The sequence below is a fragment of the Palaemon carinicauda genome, chromosome 22 (genome assembly GCF_036898095.1).
Source record: "Palaemon carinicauda isolate YSFRI2023 chromosome 22, ASM3689809v2, whole genome shotgun sequence".
Classification (NCBI taxonomy): Eukaryota; Metazoa; Arthropoda; class Malacostraca; order Decapoda; family Palaemonidae; genus Palaemon; species Palaemon carinicauda.
The window spans coordinates 66,947,045-66,962,044 of NC_090746.1; the positions used below are offsets into that span (position 1 = coordinate 66,947,045).

Sequence of the window (15,000 nt, forward strand, 5' to 3'; positions counted from 1 at the left end):
TATAGAGATTAAGCGGAGAACAGCTGATTTGTAATATGGTCGAGTACGCTCGCATGCGACGGGTTGTCGTAAGCCGTACTCTCTCCTGGCTGCTTCGGCTGGCCCCCGGGCGGGCCGGGAGGATTACGGGTTGCGTTTTAGGTATTCTTCAGGCGTAATTTTCTTCGTTGTTTTTTCATTCACTTATGATATACTAGAGTTAGCCTACATACGATTTATATAATTAGCATTACCGTGTTTCTGAGTGTAGGCTAACTATATGATCAAGACGAAGTAATCACGAAAGAGTTTTCATATGATTTATATTTTTTTGTCAATAGGTTAGACATAAAATTTGAATATTTTACTATTATTGTCGCTGTTCCTAAGGAAGGTACCCGGAGCTGGCGGGAGTCAATAGAACTCCCCCCTCCCTAACCTCCTTATTCGGGACGCCCCTACCTTGGTAGGCGTTCAAGACTATTGGGTCATACTCTGTTGGCTCCCCGGAGCCAACGGGAGGCATTTTATTTGACTTAACAATTGTTAACTTTTGATTTTACATTCCCGGCACTGGCGGGATAATATAACCTCATTTACGACAATAATAATAATAACAATGAATGATCATAAATTAGTATCATGATATTTATATCCACCTGGATATTCTACTTCTGTTTAGCTTAATTTTAAGAACCCGGAGCCCCCGGTATTCCTATTAGGATACTCATGTATCATTTTAATTACAGGTAGTACGATGCCAGATGACAGCTTGTGCTGCTGTTTTACAGCAAGCTTGTGGGCATGAGGTCTGCCGATCTCATGCTCCATGTGCGGTCCAGGTGGACGATTTACTGGTGTGGCACCCGGACAGGTGCGAGATCTGCTACGGGCTGGTCTCTAAGTTAACCGCGGATTCGGTAGGTATCCCCGTCGGACAGTCTAATATTTAATTTGAGTATAAGTTGATAGAATTTAAAGGAGATTATTTACTATATATCTTAGACGGCGGGTTTGCCAGGAATATTAGTAACAAAACATTCTCTTTCAGACCCCTCAGGCCACCAAGAATTCCGCCTTGTCGACCCTCAAGATCTGGGTCGGCGGGTTCGCCAGGAATGTAAAGGCTAAGAAACCATACGTCCTGTCTGAGGAAATGTGTAGTTTGATCTATCCTAACGCCAAGATATCGGCGGCGGTAGACAAGGAGGTGGCGGAACCTATCATAGCCAAGATCAGGGAGGACACTCAGTTTTTGCCGGAGGACCTGGAGGTACTCGGAGAAGCGGTTCTGGGGGATGTAGCAGCCATCAACTTGGACCTGGAGCCGATGATTCTGGACGACGCAGAACAAGGTAGGGAGGTAAGTGAGGCAGGAGGTGCACGGTCTAGGATACCCATTCCTAGCCCGTCACCGTCTAATTCTTCTCTAACTTCCTTCCAAGGGTTTACTGGGAACATGGCTGGGGTCAGGCCATCCCCAGTAATAACAAAAATAAAACAACTAAAAAAGACCTTACCCAAATCAACTAAATATTCCAAGCTGCCAAGACCATCCAAGTCTTCTTTATCCGCTAAGGTATTGAAAGACTCGGCAGTAGCTACTTCCTCTCACCATGGTCGAGAGCCAGGAGCAGCACAAAAGCTAAGACCCCGGATGTACCCTTTGATCTGGCAGCCTTTTCGAGCCAGTTAATGGAACAGATGGGCAGCATAGTTCAATCTCAGATTGGATCCTTAGTTGATCGTCTGCAGTCTGTAGACACCCTGGCACAGAGACTGCAAAACCAAGAGAGTCAAATGGAGAATCTCTTGCGTTCCGGACTGCCTCAACAACAGCAGTGCGTAATCCCGGACGCCTCTAAACTCCCGGCGTTCGTGAAGAGCAATCCCTGGCGAATGGCATTACATGCCCCCTTTAAGGATGGCATGCTGACTATCGAAGGATGCGGCACCCGGCCGGTAGAGGATTATGAATTCTATCCGGCGGGACTTCAGTTCCCCTTCCCCGGGTTTGCGCGCTTAACAGAGAAGCGCTAGTAAGGCTAGATAAGGTTCCTAAGGAAACCGTTATCTACCCTAAGGAACAAGCACAGTCCGCCAGGGTTCGGACTTTGAATGAGTGGGAGCGTGTTAACACCATGCTGACACCCCATTAAAGCTCATATACTGTACAATGTTTGTACTGGAGGGACAAACTCCAACACCTTGCACCACGAAAATAGTGGACCTAGCTTTACAAGCGGCAGTCGAAGACAAGCCGATGCCGCAGTTACGGGAAACTGACCTAACTTCTCTCCTATTTCCGGGGGATCACTATTGCTGGATTGATGCTCCAGCAACGTTTACAATGGGGAAATTGAACGTCGACTGTGCTTCTACACAGTTCAGCGAACGGCTACCCAGGCTCCCGGATTCGCTGATAAAACTTGAATTTGATGCTCGCATGAGGCTGAGTAGGTCAATCAACTCGGCCACAATGGCGGAAATGTCTTCTCTGGTATACGAAGAGGAGCTATTATTTAAAATCTTGACGAAGTCGTTGCTGCATACGTTACTATGTGACGCATACGATTTTGCGGTAGCCAGACATAGATACCGGAAGCACGTCTTGTCTGAAGTCTCTATTAGGCATGAGCCTAATAAGCTCATCAAAGAACCGATTTGGGGTCCTGACCTGTTCCCGGAGGATATGGTGAACAATGTTCTTAGTGAAGCTGCAAGGGTAAATCAGAGCCTCAAGGTTCGGTGGGGTCTGATACCTAAACGAAAATTCGAACCATCCAGTAACCAAACTAGAGGCAGGAAGAGACCAAGGAATTTTCAATCATTCCAAGGTCAGCAGACCCAACAGGTGATCCACACGATACCAGTACCACAAGGGAGTCAGCCTTCGACATCAAAGGTACAACCCCAACAGCAATACGTGTGGGTCACCCCACAACCACACCTCCTTTACGCCTTCCCCAGCCTTTAATCATACCTATGAAGCTCAAGGTGTGTTCCTTGGGTACAATAGAAATGCCAGAGGCAGTAGAACAAGAGGAGCCTTTCGCAACAGAGGCAGCGGAAGAGCCTACTCTAGAGGCAGAGGATTCCGAGGATCCCGGGGAAGTAAATCCACTGCAAACCATTGAGAATCCTCAGGTAGGGGGAAGGCTGTATCTCTTTCGAAACCGTTGGATATTCAGCAAATGGGCTTACAGCATAATTTCCAAGGGTCTGGGGTGGAGTTGGATAGAAGGGCCCCCTCCACCGACCAGTTTTCATCAACATCCAACGGAAGAATTAGTTCTGTATGCAAAAGATCTTTTACAAAAGAATGCAATAAAAGAAGTAAAATATTTGAAATTTCCCATCAAAGGAGGGATGGGGTGCTCATCTTCGAGGGAAGACAGCGAGGGGCAAATGGACAGAAGAAGAAAAGTCTCTACACATCAATATCCTGGAGATGAGAGCGGTCCAGGAAGCCTGCCGACACTTCACTCAGGATCTGAAAGGAAACTCAGTGGCTCTGATGTCAGACAACACAACAGTAGTGGCGTACATAAAAAAGGAAGGAGGATTGAAGTCGAAGGTGTTGTGCGGTCTCGCCCTACAAGTCCTGAAGTGGGCAGGAAAAGAGGAAGTCAATCTGTCGGCGAGATTCATTCCGGGGAAGAAGAATGTTCTAGCAGACGGCCTCAGCAGAGTGGGCCAGGTAGTGGGGACAGAATGGTCCCTTCACCCAGAGGTAGCAAGTTACATAATTCAGATGTGGGGATCCTCGGTAATGGATCTCTTCGCGACAAGGTTGAACGCACAACTCCCCGTATTCTGTTCTCCTGTCCCAGACCCGAAGGCAGCCTTGGAGGATGCCTTTCAACACAGGTGGGACGGTCTCGACGTGTACGCTTTTACTCCCTTCACCCTGATAAGACAAGTCCTCAACAGAGTGAGGACAGCAAGCTACCTAAAGATGACTTTGGTAGTGCCTTGGTGGCCGGAGAGAGAGTGGTTCGCAGACCTAAAAGGCCTCGCCAGTCTCCCTCCGTGGCCTCTTCCCGACAGATCTTAGACCTTTCTCTTCTTAATTCTTACATTCAATGCGATAGGTTCCATATGCTGACCGTCTCTCAGGTGCGGACCTTACTTCCCCGTGGGGCCGTCACCACCTCTATAGATCTTACAGATGCTTACTATCACGTTCCGATAACAAGGCATTTTCGTCCGTTCCTAGGTTTCAAGTTAGGCAACCAAGCATATGCATTCAAAGTAATGCCATTCGGACTCAATATAGCACCCAGGATATTCACCAAACTGGCAGAAACAGTAATCCAAGAATTGAGGACCTAAGGAATACAAATAGTAGCCTATCTAGATGACAGGCTTATTTGGGCAAACAGTGTAGAAAATTGTCTCAAGGCGACAAACGAGGTAATAAAATTCCTACAACAGTTGGGATTTCAGATCAACTTCGAAAAGTCACGTCTAGACCCGGCAATGAAATTTCAGTGGCTGGGGTTACAATGGAATCTAGACACACACACACTGTGTATTTCAGTAAACAAGAGGAAAGAAATAGCAAGGAATACAAAAAGTTTTCTCAAGGACAAGCTGACGTCCAGAAGAAAACAAGAGAGAATCATAGGTGCTCTCCAGTTTGCCTCAGTAACAGACATATTACTGAAGGCCAGACTGAAAGATATAAATCGAGTATGGCAGTCCAAAGCAAACAAGAGGTATCGAGACAAAATAGCTCGAATCCCACCAATTCTGAGGAAAAGACTTCAGCCATGGACAAAAGTCAAGAATTTAGCAACATCCATCTCATTAAAGTTTCCACCACCAACACTGGTCATACATACAGACGCCTCTCTAACCGACTGGGGAGGGTACTCCCAGTACAAGAAAGTCCAGGGACTATGGTCGATATCATTTCGCCAACTTCATATCAATGTCTTAAAGGCCATGGCAGTATTCTTGACTCTAAAGAAGCTTGCTCCAGCAAGGAAGCAACATATCAAACTAGTGCTGGACAACGAAGTTATAGTCCATTGCATAAACAGAGGAGGTTCCAAATCGAATCACATAAACCATGTAATGATAGCGATATTTTCCATGGCAACAATGAACCATTGGCACCTGTCAGCGGTTCATCTGGCGGGAATACGGAATGTAGTGACAGATGCACTTTCGAGGTCAACTCCGCTGGAATCGGAGTGGTCACTGGACTTAAAGTCGTTCAAATGGATTTCACATCAGGTTCCGGGTTTCCAAATAGACCTGTTTGCAACAGAGTCCAACCACAAACTAAAATGTTATGTAGCCCCCAACCTGGACCCTCGGGCTTATGCCACGGACGCAATGTCACTGGATTGGAATTCTTGGGAAAGAATTTACCTATTTCTGCCAATAAACATGTTGTTGAAGGTACTAGACAAACTCAGAACTTTCAGAGGCCGAGTGGCTCTAGTAGCGCCCAATTGGCCCAAGAGCAATTGGTTTCCTCTTCTGGTGGAATTGGGTCTCCATCCTCAACGGATTCCCAATCCAAAACTAACACAAGTAGTACAAACTCGCAGTGTGTTAGCATCCTCAAAAATTCAGAGTGCCCTAACTTTGTGGACTATATGAAATTTGCAGCTCAAAAGGATGCAGAAATTGATCCTCAAAATACCCTATTTTTAGAATCAGATAAAAGAGAATCCAAGGTTGCGACGATGACGATGAATCTGGCAGTAACCTTTTTTAGGACTTTATTTGAATCAGGCCTGGCGGCCAATACTATTACAACAATTAAATCAGCCTTGAAGAAGATTTTCCAAATTGGATTTAATATTTACCTTACAGATTCATATTTCTCGTCTATCCCGAGAGCTTGTGCCAGATTAAAACCATCAACTCGTCCTAACACAGTTTCTTGGTTTCTGAATGACGTACTTAAGTTAGCTTCTGACACTCTTAATGAATCATGTAATTATATATCACTATTAAGTAAAACGTTGTTCTTAATGAGCCTAGCATCGGGCGCCAGAATATCAGAACTTTCAGCCTTGTCTAGAGATCCGGGTCATATTGAATTCCTTCCGTCGGGAGAAATATTAATTTCCCCAGACAAAAGATGTTTAGCAAAAATGAGGATCCTCAGAACAGATGGTCTCCCTAGAAGATTGTCCCGCTTCCACAGGATCCATCTTTATGTCCAGTAAGCACTCTGAAAGCATATTTAAATAGAACCTCCAATAAGTCCTCGGGGCCCTTATTTATTAGAGAAAATGGAGGAACCATTTCCCTGAAAGGAATCAGACAACAGATTCTGTATTTCATTAAACAAGCTAACCCAGAATCATTTCCACATGTTCATGATATACGAGCAGTAGCTACATCCATTAATTACTTTCACCATATGAATTTTGATGAACTAAAAAGATATACAGGCTGGAAATCCCCAGCAGTTTTTAAACGCCACTATTTAAAACCTTTGGAAGCACTAAAATTTGCAACAGTGGCAGCAGGGAATGTGGTCTCTCCTGAAAATTATGAACCATAATCATAAGGTCTTGTACTAACTTCTTCACTTTCTCTCTACCTGCCTTACTTATTGTCCCTACTGTAGTTTTGTTTTTTCACCTGGATTGCACCCTATGTGATATCAGATTGTATATAGTTGTTAACGTTAAGGCATTTATTTGGACGTCTTGTTGCTTTCTTTTTACTTCCAAGGAATTTGGAACTCATTATGTTTTAGACAATGATGTTTAATTTACTGTCCTAAATGATAAGGAAATGTTTAAACAACTTATTTTGTAATACTATTATATTTACATATATATACAATTTAGATTAAACCATGTTATTTTACTTCAGATTTTAATTTATTTTCCTTCTCAGGTGTTGGTTTCCAAGCTATGGGACCATTTCTCTTGTACTATTTCACGGAGCGGGACAGGTGGAGCCCAGAAAAGGGATTTTGACGAAGGAAAAATCTATTTCTGGGTCGACCTGTGGCGCCCGGTGAAAAGAGTCCTTCTTAAATATCTTTTCTGATAAAACCTTCCAATTATACCAGAGAAAGATAAAAGCATGGAATGCTGAGGTTACAACCCTCGCGCGAGCACCTTTTGGGTGTCGTGTATAAAGCAAAGGCGCGTGAAATCCACTATTCACAGGTTGTCTTCCATTTAGTTAATTCCTTCGTCAAAGGGATGGGCCGATACAAAGGCCCTAGCCAACCCCCAGCGCCACACCACCCACGCCACGACGCGAGCGCCATCTGAACAATATCCTTCTTTTTGGAATCTTAAGTGTTGAATTGTTTTGTGGTGCTCTCGGTCTTTTTTATCAATCGTGGATTTATTTTGTCATGTCCGAAGCTCCATCTTCACACATTCCAATGTTAAGTACCATAGTTTGTTTTGACAGTTTTTTATTGTACCGGGCTTTTGTTTTATATCCAGTATACAGTGAACCCTCGTTTATCGCGGTAGATAGGTTCCAGTCGCGGCCGCGATAGGTGAAAATCCGCGAAGTAGTGACACCATCTTTACCTATTTATTCAACATGTATATTCAGACTTTTAAAACCTTTCCTTGTACGTAGTACTGTTAACAAACTACCCTTTAATGTACAGAACACTTAATGCATGTACTACAGTACCCTAAACTAAAACAGGCACAAATATTAAAGGTGATTTTATAACATGCATTTCCTAAACATGCTAAAAAGCACGATAAAAAATGGCAACCAATGTTTTGTTTACATTTATCTCTGATCATAATGTAGAAACAAACTGGAGGTAGAGCTTTGCTTATTACCCAGACATATTTCCCATACTTTTCCCTTAGAACTACATCACATCTTCCTACTTTAGATATATAGATATATATATATATATATATATATATATATATATATATATATATATATATATATATATATATATATATGTGTGTGTGTGTGTATATATATATTTATATGTATACACATATACATACCTACATATATACATAAATACATGCATACATATATATATATATATATATATATATATATATATATATATATATATATATATATATTACTGTATATATATGGGTTATGGAAAAAATCCGCGAAGTGGTGAATCCGCGATGGTCGAACCGCGAAGTAGTGAGGGTTCACTGTAGTCTGTTTTATTATTCCCGTCTGGCCTTTCATGGCGGCCATTGTTTGTTCACTTGTTTGGGAATTCATCTTTGTCTGCCCGTTTAGTACTCTGTCACTTAGGTTCTTGGTTAAGTCCCTGGCCTTATGCCTTTAGAACCGTTATTATTTTTTTGTGTATTTATGCTCATGGTACTTTTTGCTAGCAAGTCCAGCCTACGAACGAGATAGCGATCTAGCTTTGTATTTGTTTAGTACCCGCCCCTCCGAGGCGAGAGACCTGTGCCGCCCAGTGAACCCACCCACTGCTTTCCCCACCCAGAATTGGCCCAAGCTTGGGTGCTATGAGGAGTGAAGGTGATCGCGTGGGTGGAGGTAGTAGTAGTAGCGATCAGTAGTGGAATGTAGAACGGCACCTCGTAGTAACGGGGGAGTTTGGAGAGAAGAGATCTAAATGGCACGAGACCTCTGACAGTGGTTTTCACGCCCCAGTTACTATACCGACACCTTATTTAGGTGAGCGAGCTGGGTTTATCCCTAGCATTCCAATGCAACTTTTTCTCTGGAAATATATAGCAGTAATATACCTTAGAAATGATGCTTAAGGAGCATTTCACTGGGCGGCACAGGTCTCTCGCCCTGAAATAGATTTTTCCTTCGTCAAAATCCCTTTTTTATTTATTATTTCTTTATAATTATCTTTTTTACATGCTTCTTTCATATTATGCAGTTATGTTATTGTTAAGTGTAATTATATGTAGTAATTTATTAAGGAGTTAATATAGGTTTTTGGGGTGTGGAATGAATTATACAAATTACAGTGTATTCTTATGGGAATATTTGCTCTAACATACGATTGTTTCAACATACGAAGCAGTTTCTGGAACGAATTAAGATCGTATGTAGAGGTACCACTGTAGTCTTGGATGCTGCCCATACTAGCCAATCATCTAGATATGTTACCACTTGAACTCCTTCGGAGCGTAGCTGCTGGATGATTGTCTGCTAGCTTCGTGAATATCCTTGGGGCTGTGTTCAGTCCAAAGGGCAATGCTCTGAAGACAAACTTCATCTTCTGTAGCTTGAATCCTAGGTAGGAGGAGAAAGGGCGACTCATTGGAAGATGTCGGTAAGCATCTGCTAGGTCTATTGAGACTGTGTACACCCATTTTGGTAGAAGGGTCCTTATGTGTTGCAAAGTAAGCATCCGGAACTTCTTGTTCTTGATGAACTTGTTGAGTGGAGACAAGTCTAGAATGACTCTGAGTTTGTCTGAGTCTTTCTTGGGAACACAAAACAGCCTTCCCTGGAATTTGATGGACTTCGCTTTCCTTATTACCTTCTTGTTCAAGAGTTCTGAGGTATATTCTTCTAACAAGGGGGTGGAGTGTTGGAAGAATTCTGGAAAACGGGGTGGAGTTCGGTTCCATTTCCACCAGAGTCCATTCGTGATTAGGCTGTGGGCCCGGAGATCGAAGGTCCAGATATCTCGAAAGTGATACAGTCTGCCCCCTACCTGGAGTCCCTCATTACTTGGGGGGGTCATGCAGATTTGTTTCCGCGACCACATCCTCCTCGGCCCCGAGAGGAGTTACCTCCGGGAGAACTTCTCTTAGGGCCTTTTCCTTTCTGACTAGGGCGAAAGGAAGTCAACTGCCTCTCAAAGTTAGGGTTAAACACTGGTGACTGGACTACCAGTTGTTGATGGACCATCTGGAAGGTGGTCTGAGGCATCGTGGTCATAGTCACGGCAGGAAATTGTGCAGGTCTGCGTGGTCTTGCCTTTTTATTCTTGGGCTGGGGACCTTCGTCCGAGGAAGATTTCCTCTTTGAGCTCATGCCCCACTTTTGGAGAAGGTTCCTGTTCTCCGTGGCTGCTCTGGCTATGATCTCTTGGACCAGTTCCTGTGGGAAAAGGTCTTTACCCCAAATGCTCGAGGTAATCAGCTTCCTTGGTTCGTGTCTTATGGTCGCTGAGGCCAAAACGAACTCTCTGCAGGCTCTCCTTGCTCTGAGGAAAGCATATAAGTCTTTCACAAGGGTACCCATGTGAGACTTAACCAGGAAGATGAACATTTCTGGGGCATTATGTAGACCTGCACTCATTTCCAGGCAGTTCTGATGAAAAAGGGAGGCTGCAAGTCTCTCCTTCGTCTCCTGTTCCCTCCTCAGAATATGGTCTGGCAATTTCGGAAGGTTCTCATTGAACTGCTGGCCTGCTATCTCTGGATCCAACTTAGAGACAGAGAAGGTTAGGTGGACATCCTTCCACTTCTCCTCGCAGGTAGGCAGTGCTAGAGAGAATGGTTTGCATTCCTCTAGGGTTGGGCAGGGTTTGCCCTCGTCGACTGCCTTGACGGCAAAGTCTAGTGCTTTCTCCGAAAAGGGGAAAGAGATGGAGGAAGGAGCAAGAAAGGTGGGATGTCTCTTGCTCAGTGCTGAGACTTTGGAGTTGGTGTACCCGGCTTCTTTCAAGGTTTTCAGGAGGATGGCTTGCGCCTACTCATGCTCGAAGACAATGAACTCTTTGGGTACCATTTCCTCATGGACTGCATGTTCATCCCGCAGTCTCACGTAACAGTCTGGGTAAGCTGAAAAGTTAGGCCATAACTCAAGGTCTTCAATTAGTTTGGCCCCAACTTCTCCAAGACAAATAGTTTCCCATTCATCATGGGCAAATGCTCTGCATACCTCCAGGGGTTGGTTTCGGAGCAGTGAGAGAGATCCAACACTCTAAGGGGCTTCTTAATGGAGCCCTTGGTAGGTCCAGGGCAGTCCGCCCTCTCCTGCAACAGTATCTGCTGCTGCCTGAGTGATTCTCTCATCGTCTCTTGTTCCTTTTGGAACAATTCCATCATCCGTGAATCGAAGTGAGGATCTCTTCGTTCTTGTCGGCATGTGCAACTGGTTGTGGAGTTGGGGTTGAAGAAGTTGACAGCATAGGTTGGTATGCCGTCACGGCGAACTGAGGGTCTTCGGTTGCCGTTGAAACGGATCCTTCTTCCTCTGCTTGTGGATGTTCCACGTTTTCTTCAGGGCCTCCTTGCAGTAGGTCCTGCTCAGTGTCAGTGGACACTTCTGAAATCCTTTCTTGGTGGATGTCCACGCCTTCCAGTGCCTTATTTATGTCCGCGTCGATCTTCAGTTGTATGAGGGGAGGCTGGACCTGTTCCTGGGGCACCACCGCGTTTGGTAGAGCCTTGGGGAACAGTAGGCACCTTAGAGAGTCGTTGGGTAAGTACGGTCCTGGAGAGTTCTTCTGGAACCCTCTTACCCATTTGCGAAGGGTCTCCCTTGCTGCACTCTATGTTGACTGGGGGGGGGGGGGGGCTTCTCCAAAGCCGTTGGCCAGCAGGGTCGAGCAGGTGGGGCAACCCTTCGGGTCCCAATATTTGAGGACTCCCAACACGATGCAGCAGGGGGCATGAGTCCTGCACTTCGTGTGGCCACAAAAGTCTTTGCCTTTGTGGTTGCAGAACAATGCTGCACACTTCTCCATCGGCTCCTCCTGTAAAGGAAAAAGGGCCCAATGAGTATTCATGTTTTTTATATCAGTGATATAAAAGCATACATTTTTATTGACAATAGTAATCACTATTCTTTATAATAGCTTAGGATAGTAAGCTTGAAAGGAAGTAGAAAAGACACATATCTGTGTTTCCTCTCCCAGGCCATTGCTGAGACCTCAGTCAGTAATAATATTTAATTTCCCTGATAGGGAGAATACAAGGTAGAAAAAACTCTAGGAACTAGAGTTAGAGTTAGTAAGTGTCTATACTAACATTATCCACCTGTAGTATATATTAATACTGATCAGTGATTTTTTAGGGTCCTGATGATCGAAAAAACCATCTGGGTGTTGAGGGAGTACTCAGCCTCAACATAATATCGTGGTCCCAACAATCGACTGCGATAGGAAACACAGAGTATGTTAAAAAACATGTGTACTACTGTATAGTTGTATACTGTAGTTTAGCCAGCGGCACTGCCGGTGTTAGCTTAGTACCTAGCGGTACTAACTGATAGAAGGAGAAAAAGCATTAAGGAAGGAGAGTTTCCTATTATTATGATTAAACATAACAGTTGGAAGTGTAGGAGGACTATCAGGCTGCCTACTGTCTCCTTGCCAGAAAGAAAGTTCCAATGGAAGGGGAAGAATCTGTCGGATTCTTGCTTCCACCCCTCCACAAAAGGCCTGTCGCTGGCTATGACGTCGGCGGCAATAAATATGGATGGCAGCTCAAGGGAGGGCTGAGGACTTCCCAAAGTATGTTAGGTTTCCCACCAGCAGCCGTCTCAATCTTCCCCCCAATAATATTCACTTCCTGTGAAGGAAGGAAGTAAGGGGGAAGGTGGCAGAGAAGGCTGAACCAACTGCTACCGGCAGGGTACCAGCTGGTAACGCAGTCACCCTAGCAAGCCGGGATGACTGTCAGAATACCGGTGAAGGAGTTTTGTGACGGCTATGACATCACTAAAGGACAGAAGGGGAAGGGTAAACGATCTTATAGTTTATTGATATGAGAGGTGGTGGCAGGTATGCCACCTACCTTCAACAGTGAACTGAGGAAGCATGGCTTCCTGTGCTGACGACATTGTCGGCGGCAGAGGAAGCATAGTTCCTTTGCTGACGACATCTTCGGCAGCAAGACAAGGGCACCCTGAGTTAGTCACTATCTAAATCAAAGCCGGAGGCAGCAAGTACTTTGTTCTAATCGACGGCGATGAAGAAAGAGAGTGGTTGCCACCTGTAGCGGCGGTGGCACTCAGGGAGGGAGGAAGGGTTTAGCCTCCTCTCTGAGAGAGAATGAATAACGAAACTTATCTATAGATTCTAGAGAATATAAATTCTCATCCGAATCGAGAAAGAATGATAGGGTGAGGCTAAACGTGGGGAACTACTTTACTAATGTATATATGAGCGAGAGTAGCCTAGCTCTGGTAGGATCCCCGGCCAAGGTAGTTGGTACCAACGGGGTTCCCGCCGCATACAATAAGTAAAGTCACATAATAGGAAGAGGAATAATATTCATGTATGCAAAATCACCACTTGTATAATTTGCCTAAATAGCTAATATTATAGCTTAATACCAGGAATTGTCGCCCTACTGACTAAATAAAATGCAATTGTAACAGGCAACTGCAGTCTTAAAATGGCTGCCTCCGGTTCTCGGCAACACTCACCCAAACACACTTAAATGATTGAAATTTAACTGTGAAAAGGGAGCCTAAAATTATACACAGGAAAGAATTAATACTCAACTTTCCAGAAGATGAAGATACTGGAGATTGCATGATGATTATTCCAATAACTTGTAACAAAACACCGGGTTAACGTGGGAGCACAACTCGCTTATATAGCTACAAGAAAAGGAATGGCGTCGCGGTAGTCGTAGGGATGGAGGTCCACCGGGTACCTAGAACGGCACCCCCTTCTTTTGCCACTCTTCCCCCTTACATCAAAGAGTTAAATCTATTCGGGCTGAAGATTGCTATGTGTCGTATCTAGTATAAGTCCCCTGATTTTATGCGATATCCTTTACTGGATACTCACGCCAGGAGTTAGAATCCTGGAGACCTTCGGTTTAATTCTCTGGGAGTATCACTGTAGCAAATATCCCTTGGAAAGATACCTAAAGGAACCTTCCATCAGGACGACATGGGCCAAAACCAAAAATAAATTTCTACCTCATACTAGGATCGAACAGTAGCCCATTCAAATAAAAAGCAAGGCAGCAAACAATCATGCCACCAGAGGATTTAAAAGAAGTTGGAAACTAAGTGCTAACTGCATTTCAGGATTTACCTAGTGAGACATTAGTCTCATACCAGCTAGTTTTCCCAGCCTTCCCCACTCACCAGGTGACACAATTGATAGCTTTCAATTTGAAATACCCCTAATGAGTTAATATGGATGGAAATAAACACAATATCATCCTCAACTAGAAATAAATTTCTATCTCATACTGGGATTGAACCCTAGCCCCTTCAAATGAAAGGCAAGGTCGCTATCATGCCACCAGAGGCTCTAAAAGAAGTCTGAACCTAAGTGCTAATTGCATTCCATGTAGACTATATGTACACTTTTTGGTGATATAGTAAAACTATTGTTATGTAAGAGCAAATGCTAGGATCACTTATATAAATTCACTATCTTATTAAAGGCTGATCATGAATAGCAGAGGCAAGGGATATTATCAATGTCTTAGCTTGCAGGACACTTCCCTAGAGACACCATATATACATATGATCAGCACCCAACCCCTCTCCAAACCAAGCCAAACAATGGCTGCTGATGACTCAGCAGGTAGACCTATAAGGCTCTCCTAAACCCTTAGCTCACAAGGATGGTGAGGTTGCAAACATTAAGAGAAACTCGAGCTTGAGCGGGACTCGAACCCCAGTTCAGCATAACGGCAGATGAGGATGTTTCCAATAGGCCACCGCAATATAGATATACCACCGGTGAAAGGTAGAGGTCAAGACAAGTAAATAGATTGAATTCATGGTAATAAATGGTAATGCCAGAGTTTCTTAATTACATGGAGATAGGTGCCTACAAATCTTACTAGTTCATCCAAAGAGACCTTAAAAACAATATTACATGTATATATGCCTTAGATTTATGTATTCGTAACTAACACCTTTTATAAATTCATTGAGTATATTTACATGCCTTCGTATAAGCTGGTAACCTTTTGTTGAAAGCTGAACACACAATATTTATTAAATCTGAAGTTTTAAACTTCCAAGGCGATTGATTCCCCTAAGTCAAGAAGGTTATCTACAAAGATCTCTTCAGAGAATAGCACCATCACGACTATGGATATTCACCACAGAAATCAATGTTGACTTCACTAACCTTTAGTTGGAAAAAATCTTTCTTTTCATAGAATA

General features: G+C 43.9%; 1 protein-coding gene across 2 annotated transcripts in view; it reads right to left on the reverse strand.

The window, feature by feature from the left end:
- LOC137616508 (meiotic nuclear division protein 1 homolog) overlaps positions 1-15,000 on the reverse strand; it is a 141,211-nt gene that overhangs the window by 55,907 nt on the left and 70,304 nt on the right. For both annotated transcript variants that reach the window (XM_068346333.1, XM_068346334.1), the window contains exon 2: positions 14,966-15,000. This exon is cut by the window's right edge and continues 92 nt beyond it. In XM_068346333.1, coding sequence (XP_068202434.1) covers positions 14,966-15,000 — 35 coding nt within the window. The remainder of the gene's footprint in view (positions 1-14,965) is intronic.